Raw genomic sequence first — 23,081 nt, 5'->3', positions numbered from 1 at the left:
CTACGTTCCACATACCAGCTGCTGCGGGGGCGGCAGGGAGGGAGACTTTCACAATCTCGTTGCCGTTCTCCCCCGAGTTAACCACGGGCAGCCACGACATGAGTCAAATTTGCTGCGTTGCCTCAGCACAGACTTGTCTGTTTTTCTCTCACTCAGCACCGCAGGTAGACGCTCGGTTGTAGGCCCCCGTGTAAGCGCTCTGATGTCACTCAGCCAGGTATGAGCAAACCGCCTGTCTCGGAGGGAAAACTCCATATGCATTCATAATTAGGGGGAATCCACACAATGGCAGATTATTAGACTCCAATGTAACCAGATTTGCACCTTTTCCAGGGACAAAAGCTATTGGTACGTTATCAAACTGTCAAAGTCAAGTGTCAAGGGTGCCATTAATGGTACTACCCCAATGATAAGACAAAGTAAAGATGCAGGGACACAACACTTCGCCATGAATTAATAAGGCTGGATTTACACTGCCTGGGTCAAATGACACAATTTCGATTTTTTATTTTTTTTTGCTCTCAAGTGGCACAATTGCGTCTGCAAGTCTATGTGATCATTAGATAAGCAAAATAATTTCCTGCAGCAATCAGTGGAGTAATGTTCATTTATATAAATGGGGGGGGGGGGGGGAGTCAGCCCAGGTTAACTAAATGTGATGTAACCTTTAATATTTATATTATTGTTTACTTCTGTTGTCACTGCCCAGCATTGACGATTAATGGAAAAATGTATGTGTAATATTATGCATTTATTTTTATAAACGCAAAACATTTTCCCAGGTAACTTAATAACCTGTCTGTGACATGTTTTTGTCAAAATACCCCAAAGATGAAGACTTACATCACACTTTTAACCCCCATTTTTTTTGCTTTGCTGAAACTAGCCCATTTTGAGGGGGTGCTCCAATCTCATGCAAATGAGCCACTGCTCACACTGCCCCTCTCTCCTGTTGAATCAATACACTACTATGACGAACAGGGTCCCCAAGTCTAAGAAAAAATGTACACGAGCCCCTGCAAAGACAGTAAAAGCGTGGATCGTATTTTCACTCATAGCGGCAACACTTCATCACCAAACTGCCGCATGGTCCAGTATTGTACTCCACAGCGTCCAATTTGCAGCAGTGCTCCGTTTTCTTGCTGCTTTTAGTCTCCCCTTGAATAAAATGCACCTCCTTATTGTAGGTTGCATGCCAAGAAGTAAATACATGCTCGGATGCGGAAGGAGTCAAGAGCCCAGACCTCAACGCTGTCAAAGACCTTTGGGATGAAATGGGAAGACCTTTCTGTTGATTTAAGTGTAAAAACACCAGTAAAGATCACATTAAATCTGACACAATTTGGGCCTCAAGTAACACGAATCCAATTCCTCGGGCAACTGCAAGACAGAACTCTTCTTATGAGCATGATCAAAATCTGTAAACGCAATTCACCCGAGACATGACATCACAGCCGCTCGGCATGACTCGCACGGTAATGACTACGAAGACGTTAATAGCTCGGAACACAAGGAGCACCTGCTCCAGTGAATGATGATGACTGACAAGCCCTGCAGGCCCAATGGCGAACATAGCACAGTATCACCGGGGTCACACACTAATGTTCACAATGTTTGGTCAGTAAGTAAGCTGAATTGGCGTGTGAAACGCTGCCGTGGGTAATAGTTTGAAAGTGCAGAGGGCCCCGATGCTTCTTTCGGCCGCTCGCAGAGGAAGCGGGATTAGTTGGGAAAAGCGAGGACTCGGTGGCACGCTGGGATCTGCATCAGGGGGGAGAGGAAGTGAAGAGGTGGAACATCTGGACTTGATTTTGCGCTACGCTGCGACGTGGGGAAACAGACCCAGAAATAGGCCATAAAAAACGCATAACCTCCGCCAAGGAGTGTGTTTATTTGTTTGTTAGTTAAGAGGTCCTAAACACAAACCTTTTCCCCATTTCATAGTCAAATCTCAATCAATTAGGAGGTGGGACTCTATGAAAGTGTGTGAAGGATAATTTTTCCTTGGTGGAGTTGCCATTCTATGACTTATTTAAGATATTAGTTGCTTACATGCAGTATTACGCAAAAAAAAACAAAAAGCTGATGTAAATACATTGAACTGATGAAACTAGTGAATACTCAAGCTTTGGTTTAGCACGTGTGGGGTTATGAGGTCATCGGCTCTAATACGGCTCTCGTATCTGTACACCAACGTTTTACTGTTTTCATTGTTGTGATCCATAAGAGAAGAGAGTAGCACTTCCACATGGTTTAAACGTTAGTTAGATAGTTAGTTAGTTCGTTAGCTAACATTGCTGCTCACCCAAATCAGCCGTTTATGGCGTGGAATACATGAATCTGTGTTCACAAATCCGCATCCACATCATCATATGGTCACATCGCCTCTTCGTGTGTTTGTGTTTTGCGCGCGCGCGCGCGAGCGTGTTGATGGCGTCATGCGCGCTCGCCCCAGTCTCTGGAGCGTGTGTACGCGTGTGTGCGCGTGTGATTGTGTGTGTTCACTTCAGTCAGCAGCAGGCAGGCAGGCAGGCAGGCAGACGTGCTGCCGGATCCGAGAAAGTGAGACCGCTGCGGGACACGTCTTCTTTTTGGGGAAACTTCGCATCGCTACTACTCGTTGACTCGACTCGCACAGGAGTCCGGCTACGTTTAGTCCGCTATGGATCGTCTACCAGCGCGGACCAGACGGCGCGTCTTGCCACCAAAACAGTCGTGATTGTCATCCGCAGGATCGGAGCCGGAGAGCTGAAATCCTTTTTATTGTATTTTTTTGGGAGCGATTTTGTTGTTGTTTTTGCTCTGCAAGCTGGTGACCACATGTGAGCGCCACTGGGGACCGAAGTTATCTTTTCTCTCCCATGGGGTAAGTTTTGGAACATTAGAGTGTGACAGTCAAAATATGCTTCTAACAAAGAGGGTTTTTTTTTTGTGTGTTTTCTTTTCCTTGCCAAAGTTTGGTGTGAAAGTGAAATTTGCAGCGCAGATGTGGCAACCACTTCAATTATAGCTGTGCGCGCGTGCGCGTGCGTGTCTAATGGCTAACACGGTGGGGTTAAACATTAAATAGATGGCGATAAGTGTACAGTGGGCTCAATGCATGATTTGCTGTCTTGTGCATGGACGTACATGGGGTGGTGTTGAAGGGTGAGTGAAGGGGGGGCGGGGGTCCTTAAAGCCGTTGCTCAGCCTGCTGTGCCCCCCCCCCCCCCACACCCTACTGCTATGACCCCCCCGACGTTGTTGAGGCTTGCTCATCCGTCACTCTAAAGAAGGCATTGTATTGAAAGGATGTATTAATAAGACAAAAGCCTCCATTATCACCAGCCCCCCCCCCAATGTTCGGGCTAAATCTCTTGGGTCAGAGATGTTCTTCCCAGAGAAAGGCAACTCACAGCTCAAACAATGGCAGACTTAACACACTCCTGTTGTTGAAAGCACACACAAAGACCGGCACTACTTTCTTAAAAAAAGGCATCACTACTGTCTCCCACTAAAATAGGCCTCATCTGGTGCAGGTTGTTAAAGAAAAAAAAAAAAAAAAAAAAAAAAAAACAGGCGTGGAGGTGTCAGCAGCACTTTGACTCGAAGCGCCAAATCACTGCGAGATAAGATGACAAGGCGGAGGAAATAATGTTTATTGCCCAGATAACAGCCCTGATCCATCATTTGCTCTGCTGTGGTAGGGGAAGCAGAAGCAAGTGTGGCAATGTTCTTATAGGAAGTTCCAGGCCTGAGCAAAGAAGCAACTCTACAACAACAAAAAAAGCATATGAATGCTGCGATGCGGCTTGAATAAGACAGCAAAACACTCTTGTGATAACATCACGGCGCACGTGAGTAAGGAGGAAACACTCTCAGGAGCGTCGGATGAGGGCTTATCAAGTGTCGAAGGCCCTGTCAGCAGGTTCATTGCTGGCGGTGTCGCGCCAGAGTCGCGCAGTTTGTTTTGGGTGCCGCTTCTCGGGCAATCCCAGCATGCCGCGGACCGACCGGAGTCGACACGCCAATCGTGCGTCTGCATTTTGGTGTTGCGTGATTGCGGGGCTCATTGAATCAGAACAAACACTTTTGCTTCCTTCTTTGTTCTTTCTCTGTTTGGTCTCGCAATCCTGTTGAGCAGATATGGGTTGCCAGAAATACGTGCGGAATTGGAAGAATTTTTGTCCCTCGAGGTCAAATCTACACAAACGTTGCCCATCGGAACTCCAAATTTTATTCTGTGCCCAAGGTTGAAAGGGTAGAAGGACAGTGAGCATGAAGGGCACAAAAGCCGTAAATTTAAGAGAACCCAGTGAGACATAAAGGTGCAGGTATGTTCTCAAAAGGTGTTGATGGTCACCTTTGAAAGTGACATCATCATATACAGTTAGGCACTCCAAATTTTGGACCTGGTTTTGGGTCAAAACGTTAGAGGTATGCTACCAAGCTGTAAAAGTAAATGGTTGTAGCCTTAAAAGTATTGGCCCTCAAATGCAGTATCTGGTACAGGGCCAAAAGAGTACAGGAATGTTTCCAAACGGCGTCAAGCGTCCAAAGTACAAAAACAGTATCTTTGAGTAATATCCCAGTGACAAGCTACCATACCATTTAAATGGAAAGTCTCTATACTGTATAGGGTTCTCCTAATTTCGTATCAAAAAGGTACATATATGTTTCCAAGCTGTGAAAGACAAGGGTACAACAGCGGTATCTTTCGGGAAAACGCCATTTTACCCCTAAATATGCAGTTTTCACCAGTGTAACCCCTTAGGGCTAAATATTGGACCCCAAGTTTTGTAGCCTGTCATATTCAGGGTACATTATGACAGACATAGGTCTCTCAAACAAATCAACAGATGTTTAACTGCATGCGTGGATAAATAAATAACAATTGAGCGGTGGGAACTGGATTTGCGAGGGACTTTTTTTTCCTCCCCTTTCTGAAACCGGTCACTGGGGGTGAAGGCGGGGACTGGGGAGCGGGTGGGTGGTGTCGATCCCCCCTCGCAGGACGCTCGGGTTTCAGCCGAGGCCTGGGAGCGGTCCGCTAACAGGACGCAGTGAGACGGCTTTTCCTTTGGGAGAGCGATCCGTCTTTTGTCGGAGACACACACCACTTTATGCAGCGCGATTGGCGGGCTAACAACACCTTAAGTAGATCTGAGGAGTGCGCTGCCAGAGGCCTCTACCTGGTCAAGTGAAACCACAACTCAGTACGTGAGGCCAGAAAAGAAGCGTGACAGATCACAGGAAAATATTTAGCTGCTTATAGAGTTTTTTTTTTTTTTTGCTTTTCAGTGTTAGTGTTCTGACAGTTCTGACCGGTTTGCCCCCACGCTGAGGCTGACAAACTCTTTTTTTGGGGTGTGGCAGATGTAGAAAAAAACCAAAACAAACCAAACACCTTCTGTTCTCACAAGTCACAACACAACACCGGCAGCATGTTGCTTTCTGATTCACAGCTAAGAGCAGGGAGTGTCGCCCATTGGAGAAATATATGGCGCCTTGTGATTATTAAATATATATATATTTTTTTTAGCCTCTTTTAGAGATCGCTCCACACAGCGTCCCGCGAGCTATGGTGATCATCTAGACATCCACGCAGGCTGGAGGTGTCTCAGTCAATGAAAAATCCCTTAACTCCTGTTACATTCCTTTTCCACTTCAGAGACTTGAGCAAACTATAAGAACTCCCCTCGCAGCCCCACCCCCTCCTTCCTCCCCGAACTTCAACACACCGTGACCAGGCGCAGATTCTTGTAGCGGCATGCCACGATATCCTGACCCCTTGCTAAAGCGGGGATACGGCTCCTGTCACGTTTCATTCCAGAAGTCAATCCCACAACATGCCAGGCCAGACATTTTACGCGCAGTCCGCGCTGACGCGAGTATTTTTAAAAAACGTTTCGGCCTTTCATCCACTTTTTTAGGTCAATGAAAACCAGCGTGAAGACTTTCCAAAAACCGTTGTCAGCGTTTGTGTGTAGTCGGGGAAAACCGACGTTTTTATTGGCCCTTCTCCTCTGCATGACGTTACCACCATCTTCTTACGTGCGCAGATTTAATGCTTTTTGGTTTGTGATATACAAGAATAACTTCATAGGCACTCTGCACATATGCTTCTGCCAGCCTTTGATATTGGGCCGGCCTTTTCCGAATATGACTTTCTTCAGGCTTCTGATTGACTAAAATGGCAACAACAGTACAGAGTGTTGATTTTTCGGGGACAGCTTGAAACTGCTCTGGCAGTGTGATGTTTAGAATTCTACAGTGTATGAGCAGCTTTAGACTGTCCGGCATTTGGAGGTGAGATTTTTGGTCGCACTGAGTGATTTATGAAGTGGATGGCAACGGCTTAATCAGTGTCGTCATGTCATCGTTTTTTTCTGGGTGCCACATATGACGGGAAAAGTGCGAGAGCAGGTACACACGATTGATGCTGTGGTTGAAAAGACCTCCTCCTCCTCCTCCTCCTCTTCTTCCTCCTCCTCGTTCTTCCTCCCACTTGGGAGTCTTTCTTACCCAATCCGCTTTGTTTGTGCAGCTGCAAAACTCAACGGGGTTACCTCCAATCCAGCAGTAAGCCATGCATCTTTTCCTTGGGTTTTGAATTGTCCAGCCGGTTGGAGCTCTGAGCTCTAAAGATGTGCAAATATTACAATGCCCCCCACACACAGACACACACACACAACAACCTGTTTTATTTAGCCAGTATAGCCTCTTTTGTTAAGAAACGGCTATTAAGCTTGCCTCCGCTTTCCAGGCTTTTAAACATGAGGGATTTAACCCTCAGCTCAACACAAGCCGGGGTCACGATTTGAGGCCAGACTGCTCCACTGGAACGGACTGACAAGTGGAAATGGATCCTTAAATGTTGGCCAGGTCAAAGTCAAGTAGCTGCTCGATCCAAAAATACAGCGTATGGACAAACGTATTGAGATATTGTTACAGCTCTCACTCACTCAGAATCCTTACAAGATTGTAGAGTGTACATGTGGGGAATTTTTGTCCATCCGTCCAGAAAAACATCAAGTGGGTAGCGTTGTTAGCTCTCAAATTTCTGCCATCCCGAAGGTGTTGAGATGAGCTGGAATGGGGTTCTTTCAGACCACTACTCTCTGAGAATGCCCTATTGGCTTTAGTATACACATGCTGGAACTGAAAATGGCCTTTCCCAAACTTTTCCCACAAAGTTGGAAGCATACAATGGTCCAAAATGTCTATAAAGACGATGACTTAAGTAGTAAAGCTCCGAGCCAACCCATGATTGATTAATTACTTGATCAAGAGGCGTGTCTCAAGTAAAGACCATATAGTGTGTTTTCGAATCACCCCTAAAAGCAAGCTCGCCTTTTGGCAGGCGACAGCATGATTTATGGTATTGTCATAAAAATCTCTCCATGCACTCATGCACCGGTGACTAATAGTACATTGTAGCTGTCCAGGAGAAAAGAGTTGACATCATAGAGAGATATCCAAGACATGGAGAGGTTGTTTCAGCGCTAAAAGAGCACAGCCATGTTCCCTTCCTAGGCAACCATGTTGTTGTTGTGTCTGTCTCCCCCCGCCCCCCCCCCCCCCCCCCCCCCCTCCATTACAGTGTTCCCTGTTTTAATGGATTTGTGTTTGCATGGGGAGTCTAAGAGCTTTGTCTTTTTGCTGGAGTGTGTGGATGGATGGACGTTCCTCCATCAGTGCAGTGTCTTATCAGCGGGTGCTAGGCAGCGGCAGTAGAAGTCTGGGTAGATGGTATCGTGTTCCATTTCGTGTCGATGTCAACACATCACCTCTCCTCCTCACCTTCCTCCTCCGCAGAGTTCATGCGGTGAAACAAGCGTGAAGCTCGCAGTCACGGCATGGAAACCTTCTCCGAATATGTCTCGTCGCTTTCCCGTGTCCTTGACAAAAAGTTCACGTGTGAACGTGAGAAGGGGTGGAGTTCAAAGTCTGGAGTTCAGAGAATGGGAGCGAGGAGAGGGGACAATAGAGTCCCAAAAAGAGACTTCAAAGCCATTCATTAACTTGAGCTCATTGTGAAGATTGCAAGAAATGCTTGGGAAGATGTAAACAAGGAAGGTATAAGCTGAAACCTTTTTTTTTTTTTTTTTTTTTTTTTTTTTGTGGTTTCGTCAGGGCAGGCAGACCTGACCGGACTTCCTTTTCCCCCACACTCATGCATGCATGCACCCTGCATCTAAAAATGACACACTAATAACTCTTTTCTGATTTTGGCAGTGATAGCAAGGTTCATATAGGCATGCTTGGAATAGTTTCATGTGAAAGATGCCCACAAAGCACTGAACTACAATGGATATAGGAGCAGTTTCAGACCCTTTTTTTCTGGATAAATGGATGAAAATTGTGTTGGCAGTAAAAATAATGTTCGTCTTATATCGTTGCTGTAGGGTAGAAACCCCGTATATCCAACAATGGTCAAGTTAATATTTTTTTCACAAATCGATACGATTGTTCTGTCCCCACGTCGTCCGCTATTTTTTTTACACATGATTAACCTATTTCAAGTGTTGAACTAGCTGAAGAACAAATCTATTTACTCTCTCGAACAGCCAACTGACTACGAGAAGTGTCGTAACACTCTGCCTCTTCCTCACCCTGCGGCAGCCGTGCGGTATTATGAGTGAAAATCGTGAGGTTAGAGGCATTTAAGTAGGCCTGTTTTTTGTTGTTGTCATGCTTTGGTGCAGAATTAATTGGTCATCCACAAAGATAAAGACATGCACATTCATTTACGCCTGTCGAACTGTCTAGTGAGCTCTTCCTATTTATTTATTGCATCCCTCGTGGTTGTAAGACCTTTGAGAAAGCATTTGGAAGATTATGCCTCTGAATTGCCGCCAATGGAGAAACCTCATCCCTCCTCGCTACCCCCAGTATTAGGGATTTCGGGCAGGGGGTGTCTGGTCCAGTCATGTGTGTGTTATGGCTCCCGAGGCTCTATGATGCCCTTGTTTACGCAGCTCTTTGTCTCCTGAGCCCCCCAACCCACACACAGCAAGAACATCTGCCATAAATAAAGCACTGCAAACTTCCCGAGCTGGACTTAAGTGAGGAAGGCAAGTCCACCTCTGTCACCGGACTGACTGAACCGCATTGACACGCACAGCGGACTCCTCGGAAGAGACTGTGCCCAAACTGTCAGACTCTTTGACAAGCGAAAAGGGTAATCCCTAATTAAAAGACGAGACCCCGTCCCCCTCTACGAATTGAGGGCACCCATTTTCACCCCCACCCTGCCACCACGAATATCGAGACACTTATGGGAGGTTTTGATGAAGCATGTGGGGTTTTTTTTTGTTTTGTTTTTTGCATGGAACAAAGACCAAGAAAGGTTTTGGTGTTAAAGACAAAGAAAGAAAGACACACACAAAAAAAAGGTGAAGTGTTTTATCTGCCAGTAAAAGACGAAGTTTTGTTTTTTTTGTTCTGTCTGCTGTCATTCAATGATTTGGTGACGTAAAGATAATCATGGAACTGATACTGCATACATCCAATCCGTTGATCGAAAATGTTTGTTGCTCAGTTTTGATTGACACTGTAAGAGAGGTATTCATCCCCCACTAGTTATTTACATACTGTACATCGAGTGAAGAGCAGTTTATTTGTCTTACAAAGTCAAACAAAAAGACAACGTATATATACCTAATTTGCACTATTAAGGTCACGTTTCTACCGTTTCTTTTTTTAAACTGTAGTCACCTTTGTTTGGAAATCTGTTTCAAATCTATTCATGTGCTGGAGCTGCGCAAAGCTTTTCCGAGTTCCTCTCGGTGACAGAAAAGGAGCTAGTGCGGCCCGCACACCTCTCCTCTTCCTCGTTTGAACTTCCCCTTCGAGGCGCTGCTTGTCATCTCTCAGTATGACGACTTTGTGAATCTCTGCTGTTTCAAAACCAGATCCTGGCAGTTTCGTCGTACTCCTACGTGCTCGACCCCCCCCAACCCACCCCCACACACACACCCCTTATCACACTTGGATTAAGGTGTTGGAACAAACACTTGTAATGGTGTTGAGAGTAAATAATATCAGTTATGCAAAACACACATTAAAACATACATCATTTTGGAAGTGAGAAAGGTGCTTTTGAGTTAGAAATGTATTCAAATATACTGTATTTTCTCAAATAGCACCCGTCCTCAAATAGTCCAAAAATCGCTAGGTAACTGAGATTAATTAGTTAATTAACCCCCATTTAGCACCCATCCCCATATAGACAACTCATGTTTTCCCCTCAGGAAGAAAAAAGACAGCAAGAAAAACAGGCAGGGCAACTTACAATAAAGAGTAAAAAAAGGGAGTTTGCAATTTAAAAAAAATTAAAACCACATTTTTCATATTTGTTGAAACAGTCATTATGACTTGACAGTAGTATTTGACAAATATGATCTGTGAAAAAAAAAATGAAAAAATCAGCCATCTCTGTGTCTGTAATTTGATACACACAAAAAAAAAACCAGAGCATCTGATGAAAGACAACCTATCAGAGAAAGAAAGTGTGACTTATGAGGTGTCAATCATTTGTTGCGCACTTGCAAGCACACTCATCACGGGCGCACCCAAGCGGATTCGCAAAAAAAAAAAAATCTAACTTCAAACCGGTAACATTTAGTGTTATAGTAACAATCCATTACGAATAAGGTCCTTGTCTGGGGTAACATGGAAACAGGTCAGAACAAAGCACAAATTACTTTCATAATGTACTCTTGTCAAGTTATAATGACCGTTTTACAAATATAATCATGAAAAAAAACCTCAGCTACTTATGAGGTAATACGGTGAAGACATTACAGTTGTTGCCTCTGAGCTCCCTCCTAGTATGAGTAAACTATCATGGGAGTGTGTGGGGGAGGCTGGTCTGTGGTCCCCTCCTTATCACACTTTAAGGTGTTGGAGTAAACACTTGTAATGGTGAAAGTGTTGAAATGTTATTAGAAATGTTACCACTTTTGGAGCATTCGACCGTATTAGAACACAGAGTTTCCTGTACTGGATCAGTTTAGATTGCAGGCATACTGAATTTTTAGGCTAAATTGCCGCATAGATGATTTTTACATCAGATCTCAGCTTTTGCTGTTCTGGCAGCATGTACCGCAGATAAGGAGCGTCGCATACGTGCGGGCCGTCACATACCAAAGGCATGTACGCGCTGTTATTTTGATCTTATTTGGTAGACTGAACCAGCAACACTGTGCGGGCTCCTGACCCGGTCTGCACCAACCAGGGTCATTCATAAAGATCCGCAGCGCTGATTCTCATCATCCCGCTATTGGTGCATGCTTTTCAACCCCCGTGTATTGACCGCATATCAATATTGTGGTGTGGGTCAGATGTGGAAAAGATAAATCACACGCATGAAGCCTCAGGGTAGAGATGTAGAGAGACTATGGCCACATGCCAGCGGACCATCCCCGCGCTTCCTGTTTAGGTCCTGCACAAAAGAATCTCACTTACCACATGTTCATGTGTGCGGTGGCTTTGTGATACAAGCGCGTCAGTGTTCGTGTTGTTCAAAGAAGGTCAATCGATGTCATCCCAGTCCAATTAGAGCTGAAGTGGTTGCACTGTTGAAATCTTGTAGTGCTTTTTGCACTGCTGTTCATCTCACTTATAGCAAACCACAAAGGAACAAGGAAAAAAAATATTATATATAAATATATATACAACTCTGTTCATCTTTAAAGAATTCAGACAAATCTACAATGCTCGAGGTCGTCAAAAGTCAGATTAGTATTTATGTGTTTTAGTAGCCAGTTTTCACACTTTGTTTTACCATATCAAATCAAGAATACCATTCATTTTAAACTCATCAAGAGTACAGAGGTAGCCGAGCTCAAAATTATGTTCACAACAAGAGTCAGACTGATTTTAACGAATCTGTAAAAAAAAAAAAAAAAAAAAAAAAATTACTGTAGGCCGACAACAGCACAGATAGAACCCCACTGATATTGACTGATAAAAAAAAATGCTACTTGTTTCAGAAATTTCTTAAAAATAACAATTGTCACAGCAGAAAAAGACATTTCTTTTAGTATGGGGAAACCCTTGGCCATACGTTGTTACAGGATGTTCGTTCCAAACCACAAACGTCTGCGCAGCCACCGAGCAGTTGAAACCCTGTCACGCAATCAAGGTTTTCCTGAAATGAGAAAAAAAAAAAAAGAAAAAAGGTAAGGCATCGCTCCTGTCTTGAACAATGGGCATGTGAAGCTCTTTGTTTAAGAAGAGAAAGTGTGGGAGTTTTAAGCAGTGACAGTTAGCAGGTGGTGCAGTGCTAATTGAAGCTTATCAGGTGTTTGAAAGGGTAGGTGAGGGGTTAAAAGAAAAAAAGAAAAAAAGCATGTTGGCTTTTGTGCAAGCTGTCACTGGGGAGCTTGAACTGTTAGGACTTAGAAGTTAAGCATCGGTTTTCAGCATGATATTGAACATTTGGATGGTGTGCACCAGTAATGAGTGCCAGGTGACAGTGCCTGGTTTGTTTTTGTCTGTCGGTCACCCGTCCTAACACGCCCGCTCGCTCGCTGCCGTGACGCTTTTCGTAAGCGCTCTTTTTTTTTTTTTTTTAAGCCCCAAATCCAGACAGCATGTCGTGTTGTTTTGTCTTTGTGTGAGCTCTCTGCGTTGCATGTCCCACCTGCAAAGCCACAAGGTGACGTGTCAAGCAAAACAAAACGTGACAAAAGATTGCTGTCAAAAAAAAAAAAAAACGAGAATGCAAGACAGCTCTGTATGCATTAGCCGGCCTCTTTAAGTGTAGTTTTGACTGAGGCAAATATACTATATTATTATTGTAACTGTTTAGTTAAAAATGGATTGGTGTGTAATGTAGTTAAAAATGGACTCTGTGTAATGCGTCCGTGCAGAAGGAACTGGTCAGCCATGCAGATTCATTTCCGCCAACAAACTGCTTTGTCAGCTCATTGTTTCATTTATTACATCACTCATGGATCTAAGTCCAGTCAAAGTTTATTTGTATAGCCCTTAATCACGAAAGAATCTCAAAGTGCTTCACAGAGCTTGACAAAGATTGCCGCCATCCCCTGATCTTAATCCCCCAATTGGGCAAGGAAAAACTGAAAACACCCGGATCCCTGCTAACACCTTTGAGAAAGAGTTTGGGAAGATAATGTCACTGCAGTCATTTGCTTTTGTGAAGTATTGAAAGCTTTTTGCCTCGTCTCCCGAGTCGGCGTGAGCGCAGACTTTGATGTGGACGTGCCCTACCATTTTAATACGATGACAGCGTGATAAATTAGCCTTTTTAAAAAAATTTTTTTTATTAATGTAAGGTATTATAGACAACTCGGACGATGTGGTGTTTGGTAACTCAAGCAAGATTACATTTTTGTTTTTTTTTTATTTCCTGAAAATGAGTGACTTTGGAGATGCAACGATTCCGCCTGTAAAAATGTACTTGAAATAGTTATGATGCAGTACAACTACACTAATAAACATATACGAGCGAAGTGAATATCTCCCTGACAGTGTCAATCAAAACTGAGCATTATTATCTTTGTAAAGGCAGTTTTTATAGTTAAAGTTGTAAACTATAGCTTTTATGACAATGTTTGTGTGTGTGTCTGTTCAAACCCGGGGTCACCGTTTGGCAGCGAGGTGTCGTATAGCAGGAAGTCAAGCCTTCCATCAGATAATGGGCGTGGCCTCGCGAACCACACTCGGCAGGTAGAGGGGCGGGGCCGCGTGGAGGAGGGACAGGGCGGGTTTTGAGGGCGTGTGTGTGTGTGTGTCGGGAGAAACCGGCGCATCAGGTTTCCCCACGACAGATGCCATCTTGGTGACAGGAGGACCTGCGAGCTGTCTCCACAACACATGTGAGGAGAGCAGTCAGTCATGTGCTGACCTGCCTGCCGGAGATCAGAGAAAAAGAGAAACTTCCTAAATTCCCTCGTGCAAGGCATGATGAGATTTTCTTTTTTTTTTTTTTATAAATATGCAAGTCGTGTCATGCTCATTCTAGAAGAAAGGAAGTAATATCATGTGATCACGATAAGAAAATGGCCCACAAAATGCAATAAGAAAAATGTAGACACGCTGTTATAGTTTAAGCATGGACACATTTAAAGAGGAAGTGGGTTTTTGTTGTTGTTGTTTTTTGGGCTGCATAACAGCTAAATGCATGCTAAGCGTCCTTGGATATTGGCTACACCAACGCTGATCTGCTGATCTCGGAAAAAATGCGGAGCTGACACTAGTAAATGTTAAACCTGTTCAATATTTACGATCGCAAATCCTCGGCCGAACCACGTGCCGTGGTTGTGACATTGAATGAACGAGAGCCAATTAAGTGGGGTACACCTTTACCGATAATTGGGACACTTTTGATCATTTTTCGATCAAGGACATCAAAGGCCTGATTATCAGATGTCTCTAAAAGTTTATCCTGAGTGATTATCCTGTGGTGTGGGGTGTGTTTAGAGTGATTGTTCCTCGCCAATCTGCTCGGAAAACACTCAGTAGCCTATCGATAATCACAACTGTTCAACGTGTTCAATATTCATGATTGCTAGTCCTGAGTTGTTGCCGGACACAAATAGAGGAGAAACTGGTTGAGTTGAGTGTTTGTATAATGTCTATGAAGAGAAGGTAACAGCTAGCCTAGCTTCTTCGATTTCTTCTTCTTTGTTTTTGCCTTCAGTCTGAATGCCCTGTAACACCATGCTGCCTCTTACAGGTCAGTCTTGTTACTACATCAGACTTCGGGTTTAGGGCAGGAGACTTGTGGTTTGTAGATGGAGATATGGTGATGCATGTGGTGTGCTGTATTAGTCCTCTCGAGTAAGCCACACACTATGAGAGCAGTGAGCACATACTCGTGTGTGTGTGTGTGTGTGTGTGTCCCCTTTTAAATGTGTGGATCACACATTTAAAAGAAAATGGTTAAGATGTTGAGAATCAGTATGTGTGCGCGAGGCTTACATGGAAGCCGACGGTCACGCGATGCTGTTCTAACTTGGCTGACTTAATCCACGCTGCAAGAACGAGACCTAATGTGAATGGGCCCGCTGCAGCTGGCACATGTGCTCAATCTCGGGCGTTCTTGTTTGTGTCTATTAACAGAGCTAAGACACTGATGCGGACTGACTAGACTCCTTGCAACGCGGTGGGCTGGCTCCTCGCAGCTGTATGTCCGTTGGTGCCAGCCTTGCAGATGCATCATCAGGCTCAACAAAGTGAGCGGCGGCATTATGAGCGCCGCAGGCCGTGGTGTGAAGTCTGGCCGCTGCGCTCAAGGACTTTATTGTTCCTCATTGCCGCTTGAGGAAACACAGAGCCGTTTATTGTTGGCATTGCCGTAATGCAGCTGTGCTTTGCCCCTGCGTGCACACATCCAGCAGTACAGTAATCCTGAGCATATTCGCGCTTCAATATTCACAAATTCACCTCTCCAGGTTTTTTTTTTTTTTTTTTTTTTTTTGTGTGGCACCTATCCCCAGCTAGTTGCTCAAAATTTTACCTATTTGCGCTCTCGTTGAATTGAGCCCAAATGCCGCCGGCAAAGCCCTGCCAAAATTGGAATTGGTGTCAAGGAAGTACAGTGGTTCGAGCGCAAAGTTGAGATACGAGCGCTCTGAACTTTGACACTGAACTTAATTCACAATAAGCAGTAGTTTGGCAAATATTGAACAATTCATCAAAAAGAGGCTAAAAGCTCTGTAATGCCACACCAAGTTGAATTTTACTTCCACACTAAACAAAAACAACAACACGTGTGTTGTTCCACAACATCAATAGAAGCAACAGATTTTAGAAGACAAACGGTGGAGCAACAGCTTTAGACAGTTATAACAATACTCACAGGCATATATTCTTTATCTTTTGTGAAATATGACTAACATTACAGCGTCTTACTGGGTCATTTACAGTCGTAGTCGAAGAAGTCTATTGTTATTTGTTTGTGTCTGCATTACTGTAAAGTATTTTACTGCCTCCTGGTGGCCAAAGCAGGCACACCCGAAGGAGCAATACAGTGAAATGAATTGCGGAATAAAGTTATGAAGCACAAACTGTTTAATTCTTTACTTTCTATTTAATTATGTTATTAGTCTGGGTTGTTTGGAAGTTTGAGAGTTTTCGCCACATGTGCGTGTATGTGCATTTTTTTTTTTTTCAAAATTAAATCATCTGTAAGCCATTTCTTTGTAAGGGTAACGTAAGTTGAATTTTAATTGATAATAAAACTGTTTTAGCATCACAGTTTGTGATATATTTACAGTTTAAACCACAAACCCCAATTCCAATAAAGTTGGGATGTTGTGTAAAATGTAAATGAAAACAGAATGCAATGATTTGCAAATCCTTTTGAGCCTATTTTTCCGGTTTTTCATGCCGTGTCGCCTGAGGGATTGAAGGTCACGGGCAATCAATGTTGGTTTTTGGCCTTGCCGCTTACCTGGAGACATTTCTGGAGATTCTCTCAATTTCTTTGACGATATTATGGACCGTAGATGATGAAATCCTTAAATTCCTTGCAATTGTACATTGAGAAACGTTGTTCTTAAACTGTTGGATTAGTTGCTCACACATTTTGTTCATAACGTGGTGAACCTCGCCCCATCCTTGCTTGTGAACAACTGAGCCTTTCGGGGATGCTCCTTTTATACCCAATCATGACACTCACCTGTTTCCATTTAACCTCTTCACCTGTGGGAATGTTCCAAATATGTATTTTGTGACCATTCTTCAACTTTCCCAGTCTTTTGTTGCCACTGCCACAGCTTTTTCAGAACGTGTTGCAAGCATCAAATTCAAAATGAGATACTATTTGCCTAAGAACAATAACCTTCATCAGTTTGAAACTTAAATATCTTGTCTCTGTAGTGCATTCAATTGAATATCGGTTGAAAAGGATTTGCAAATCATTGTATTCTGTTTTTATTTACATTGTACACAGTGTCCCAACTTCATTGGAATTGGGGTTTGTAATAATACAGCAATTATAAAATATTTTAGGCCGGGGACGTGAATTGCTTGTTTTTGTTTTGTTGGCTATTCGGTCCATATTACTGTATATTCATGAAGAAAATGTTCATTGGTCTTTCACTGGGTCTCCGCATGTCACAGGATGTGCCAGTTTTTTTGTGTGCGGTCCTTCAGATTCCTGCCATTGTGTCAGATACCGTTCCACATGCATGCTCGTGTGGCTTTAGCCCCCCCCTCACTCACTCCTTCTTCTTCCTTGCAGAATTGCGCTCTCACAATCGAGTGGAAGTGAGACGCATTAGTGTTAAATTACCTCCGGAGTAGCGGCGCTGGTGCACATGGGTTGTCTTACTTATGACAGCTTCAAGGCCGGCCACTCCTCCTCTAATTAGATCGTCCCTTTTGTTGCGAGCCAGTTTTTCATTTTTTTTCCTCAATATTCAGTTGACATATTTCTCTGTTTCCAGAGTCATGGGAATATTTGCAAATTGCTTTTATGCGCGCAACCATAAAATCCGACACCCTGTTAGTTCAAAGTTCACCTGCGTGGATTTCACACCAGTACGCTTGTTTTTCAACCCGACGTAGAATACATCAACATATATTTGAATGACACATGTGCGGGTATAGAATGGTGCATGGGAGCTGTTTAAAAGTTAGAATGCCAACATGCACTCATTGGCCACAACATTAGGTACATCTACACCCTTGAATGATCCACTCAAAAAAGTCTCCCTTTTCAAATTTAAGAATATTTTATAAAAAAAATTATTTGACAACATGTTTATTATTGTGGTTGTTTGTGGTGTGGATCTAATATTTGTTTAGCCACAAGGGCGTGACCATCAATCAGTAATATTTGTCTTTATATTTTAGTTGAATGTTTGTGTTTAAGATATTCAAAATTTGATGCTCTTTAATTATTTTTTTTTTTAAAAATGACTTTACTGTGACTTATTAATTTGGATCTGGCTTCCGAGATCTTGCACAGGCCTGCGGAGGCTGGAATGGTTTAGTTCCAACAACAATGCCTCATGTTGACAGCAGCGCATTCGTACCGGGCGTTAGTGGAATGTGTCCTTCAGTCAGCCAGAAGAGTCCTCTTTGTCCAGCTGGCAGCACTCTTCCTACATCTTGAACTCAATTCATCTACCTGAAGATGAGATCTGCATCTGAAATTGGGAACGCACTGTTCCGCAGAATAATATATGTTACCCCAAAGTGCCATTTAAGGTCTCTTACGAGCCATTGGACTATTGCTAGAATGCAAAAAGCATCAGAAAAGCTTTGTGTGTGTGTGTGGGTTGGGGGAGGGGGGGAGGGGTGCGGGGGGCGTTAAGCAGAGATTGCGCCAAACAGACACACTGTGAGAAAACTGCCACTTGTGTGGCGGTTGTTATGTACTTGTAAATTAGCTAAACTTGCGACAAGAAAGTTTGGCAAAATTTGGGCAGAGAAGTAAATGTTTACTTGGTTGTTTAATTTCACACTTGATGGTTGGGCAGACACTCCAAAGACACGACTGAATATTTGTATGCGAGCCATGAAAAAGTCACTTTTCCATCATATGCTCCCTTTAAGCGCCAGAATTCCTAACGTTGTCTTCTCTTTGTGTCCACAGGTGACCCACATAGAGCTCCTGAGACGTGACTGTGGGACAGGCGTTCTCCCACCCAGCCCCTTCTTCCGGCACTTTCCCTCAAGGCGATGTTCGTAGTCCCGGCGTATTCCCTAGCACGACCTCGCCGAGTGAATGAATTTTTTCCGTGAAGCCGCCGTGCTGTGCCAGCCCGTCGCCATGAGGAGCAGATACTCCCAGTACTACAACCGGACTCTGATCCCCTACTACTACGTGTTCGCCAAGAACATGACCATCGAGGAGCTGGACAAGCGCTACGAGGACAAGAAGGTACTGACGGACCCCAGCATCATCATCGTGGTCCTGTGCACCATCATCATCCTGGAGAACCTGCTGGTGCTCATCGCCGTGTGCCGCAACAAGAAGTTCCACTCGGCCATGTTCTTCTTCATCGGCAACTTGGCCTTCTCCGACCTCTTGGCCGGCTCGGCCTACATCGCCAACATTTTCCTGTCGGGCTCGCGGACCTTCGACCTGGTGCCCGTGCAGTGGTTCATCCGCGAGGGGACGGCCTTCATCGCCCTGGCCGCGTCGGTCTTCAGCCTCCTGGCCATCGCCATCGAGCGTTACATCGCCATCACCAAGGTCAAAGTGTACGGCTCCACCAAGACGTGCCGCATGTTCCTGCTCATCGGAGCTTGCTGGGTGACGTCCATCCTGCTGGGTGGGCTGCCCATCATCGGCTGGAACTGCATCGACAACCTCCCCGTGTGCTCCGCCGTGCTGCCACTCTACTCCAAGAAGTACATCCTCTTCGTGGTGACCATTTTCAGCCTCATCCTGCTCTCCATCGTCATCCTCTACGTGAAGATCTACTTGATCGTGCGCTCCAGCCACCAGGAAGCCACAAACTCCCCCGCCTACGCCCTCTTGAAAACGGTCACCATCGTGCTGGGCGTCTTCATCATGTGCTGGCTGCCCGCCTTCACCATCCTCCTCCTGGATTCGTCGTGCACGATCCAGTCCTGCCCCATCCTCTACAAGGCCAACATCTTCTTCGGCTTCGCCACGCTCAACTCGGCGCTCAACCCGGTCATCTACACGCTGCGGAGCAAGGACATGCGCAAGGAGTTCCTGCGCGTGCTTTGCTGCTGGGGGGTGCTACAGAGCGGGCGGCCCGCCGACCGCTGCATGGTGCCGCTCAAGAGCTCCAGCTCTCTGGAGCACTGCACGCACAAACACGAACACCAGACCACCCCCATCATGCAAGACTGCACCACTTGCGTGTGACGGCGGCCCGAAAAAAAGAAACAAAAAGAGAGCGGATGCAATCGTGTGAACTCGCAATCAAATGGCGCCCGTGTTGGGGTGTGAGACCACTTTTGAACACCAACAAATTGGGGGTGCTTTGGAAATGTGAAACTGTTCATGGGTACTCTGATGAAATCATATTTATGCTCCCCTCTCTCTGTTAGGCTGGATTTACACTGCATGGTGTGACACAAATATGATGATTATTATTTGTTTTAACTCTCAAGTGGCACAGTTGGGTTATTAAATAGAAATAAATAAATAGAATTGGATATCCTAGTGGTTCGCACATCTGCCTCGCAGTTCTGAGGTCCAGGTTCGAATTGCGGTTTCCTGTGTGCTTGTGTGACATTTCTTCTTCGTGTACTAGGTTTCAATGTCTGTGTGAATGGTTGTTTGTCTATACGTGGCCTGGAAATGGCTGGCGACCAGTCCAGGCTGTATCCCGCCAGAAGTCAACTGGGACAGGCTCCGGCTCACCTGCGATCCCAACGATGAAAAGCACAATAGAAAATCTTCCAAAAATCTTCCAACTGTGGATTCAAATCCAATCGGTATTCGATAGCTGACAATGCGAGTGCAGTGTTAATGCACAGATCAGCTATAGCATGGTGAGCTCGACATCTTTGAAGTACAGCGCTGCCTAGAAATAGGAGTGACCCGACGGACGAGATTTTCGAGATACGACTCGCGAGCGCCAACTCGAGATACGAGCGCCGTATGGTGGCAGTGAACTCAATTCAACTCACTTCACAATAAGCAGCAGTTTGACAAATATTAAACAATGCATCAAAAAAGAGGCTGAGAGCTATTTAATGCTACTCTCAGTTCAAGTTCACCGTCACACTAACGTTGTGGATTTAAAACAACGGCGTCCAGTTGAGTGATGCTAAGGTTACACGCATTAAAATTAATGGGTCGGAAGAGGCACCGCAGGCCATAAACGCTACGTAACGTTTAATGTTTGCATTGATCAATTATTGTTTAGCTCTTTGTTGCCACTGCCCTGTGTTGACGTTTGTGTTGTTACTTCTGTGCATGTGTTCTGTCCGTGTAGACACTACCATATGGGCTATGTGTGTACATATAGACGCATATGTGCATGAAATTGGAATTGAGCACTTGGACCTGCAGTGTAAATCCAGCCTTAGAAGCCAAAAACAAAAAGACACGCTTAATACCACATTTGAAAGTGTGTTGTTTCGCGCCGTCTTCAACGCAAAGCTTGCAGCGTTGCACTTTTGTAGCTTGTAGGCCAAGCTCCTGACGCCCGACGTCGTCGTGTTTTACATTTGGGATTTCCTCTGAATTAATGAATGAGAAGTAAAAACTCTTGACGATGCTATGATTGTAACACGAGCCATATGATTGCTGTTTCTCTGCGTTGTATTGTACTTGATGAAGATATGAACTCGTGTACGCTTTAAAAAACAAAACAAAAATGTAGCCAAAACAAAAAACGTGAATACAGGACATAATAGGCCTTCATATTTATAAACCATTCCACAATGCACGCCATCGGCTAAAAGCAGCGCTATATAGTCCCAATATAACCTTACATAAAACCCATTTGACTAACCATAACCTTCTTCCTTGTAATGCATGGAATTGTAGCTCATTACATGTGTATGATGTATTCCAGCCTTGCATCACTAACCCCCCTTTCCTTTTTTTATTTTTACGCTCGTCTTGTGTATCTTAATGGTTTCCTTTAAGGGAAAGCACATTTCCTCCAGTGATACGCTTTAACTGGTTTATTTTTCTGACAGTGTTGTTAGCAACGTCTCTCTGTTTGTGCTGTCCCAATTGGGACTTTGGCTGAATGTATGCATGAAGAAGAAGAAGAAGAAGAAGAAGAAGGCGAAGAAGAGGAGGAGGAGGTTTCGGGGCAGGGGTCCCGCAGTCGACAGTATTACTGCTCATCCTGGCTCACTGTGAAGTCTTAAAATAAAAGAAAAAGCGTCCCGGTTTCATTTGCTCGCCATATGTCTCGTGTGCAACCCGAGCTGTAAATGCCTCCACTAAGAAAATGTTTAAAAAAACGTGGGACCAGATCTGGTTTCAACCACACCGAGCGAGCCTGGGAGGTCAGCATCATCCTCATTCTCTACGACTTCCTGCTGCCGTAGGAAGTCCTGTTGTGTTGGTTTATTCCCATCGTCCGGTTCCTGTTGTTCAGGATCATACTCCCGTTCTTCCTGTGTGTTTTATTTTTATTACAAAGAATAATTTAAAAATAAATCCCAGTCATTCACACTCACACAGCCCAGTCGGAATGGTGAAAAGCACTTTGGCAGCTTCAGTGATGTCATTTTTATTTTTTTTTAGGCGTCTGCCACGTGTATCACTTTTGTCGTGTCGCCTGACTATAAATATATGAACATGTATGTATGTATGTACAGTTTATATGCGTGTGTTTGTGTATGAAAATGTGTCTCGTGTGCAATAGCCTTTTGTTTGTGTCCTGTAGCACGCCGCCTGTGTCCATTTGGTACAATCTGAAACACTAATGTAGGTACATTGTTTTAGTTTTATTGCATTTTTTTTTTTTTTTTTTTACAAAATAAATGAAATACTAAAGAAGTTGTGTTTTCTTTCATTTAAATGTCACTGCAAGTGGTGCTAACACACACGCCTTAGTCTATCACAAACCAACACTAATGCAGCTGTAAAGTCATAATTACAGTACCCAACACATTCCTATGGATAATTTGTCCTCAGTTAACCTCAGCTGACTTTTGGTGAGAGAAGCGGGGTACACCCTCTACTGGCTGTCAGCCAATCGCAGGGGACACGACAACTAGTCGCAGAAATTGAACAAGCTCCAACAAGGTTTGGGAAAACACGAGCTAGAACACGAAAGCATGAAATTGGGCCAAACTGCTTGTCGGTTAATCACGGCTGTCTTACTCAATAGAATTGTTCAATTCCTCAAAGGCACCGTTGATGGGAAGCCGGGCAGAGGGCAAGCAAAGCGAGTGAGATTCGGGGTGTGACCAAGAATGTCTATTTGTAAACTGGCTCATCTGAGAAATGCCCCCCGGAGATATTTTTTTGGGTCTGGGGGAGACTCGGGCGAGTTTTGACTTACAGCGGTCTCGGGAGAGTTGGGCCTGTTTCCTGTCAGACGTCCAGGATTCCTGGGTGGGAACATTGGCCGAATCAGCCCCAGGAGGCTGCGCTGGGCTGGGAAGCCGACCAGATCTCTGCTCAGCCTTTTTCCTTGTAGGATGTGACATCACACGCTCAAACC

At 44.5% G+C, this 23,081-nt stretch overlaps 1 protein-coding gene across 1 annotated transcript; it reads left to right on the top strand.

Moving 5' to 3' along the window:
• Nucleotides 1-2,486: 2,486 nt before the first annotated feature.
• s1pr2 (sphingosine-1-phosphate receptor 2) lies at nt 2,487-22,357 on the top strand. The gene is made up of 2 exons (XM_061701154.1): nt 2,487-2,866; nt 18,560-22,357. The coding sequence occupies exon 2, from the start codon at nt 18,692-18,694 to the stop codon at nt 19,805-19,807; it is 1,116 nt and encodes a 371-aa protein (XP_061557138.1). The 5' UTR covers nt 2,487-2,866; nt 18,560-18,691; the 3' UTR covers nt 19,808-22,357.
• The last annotated feature ends 724 nt before the right edge of the window (nt 22,358-23,081 follow it).

Source organism: Phycodurus eques, chromosome 16, assembly GCF_024500275.1.
Source record: "Phycodurus eques isolate BA_2022a chromosome 16, UOR_Pequ_1.1, whole genome shotgun sequence".
Taxonomy (NCBI): Eukaryota; Metazoa; Chordata; class Actinopteri; order Syngnathiformes; family Syngnathidae; genus Phycodurus; species Phycodurus eques.
This window is presented reverse-complemented; position numbering and strand designations above follow the sequence as displayed.

Excerpts from the sequence above, each read along its gene's own strand:
- s1pr2 (XM_061701154.1), top strand. The coding sequence starts at position 18,692 with ATGAATTTTTTCCGTGAAGCCGCCGTGCTGTGCCAGCCCGTCGCCATG.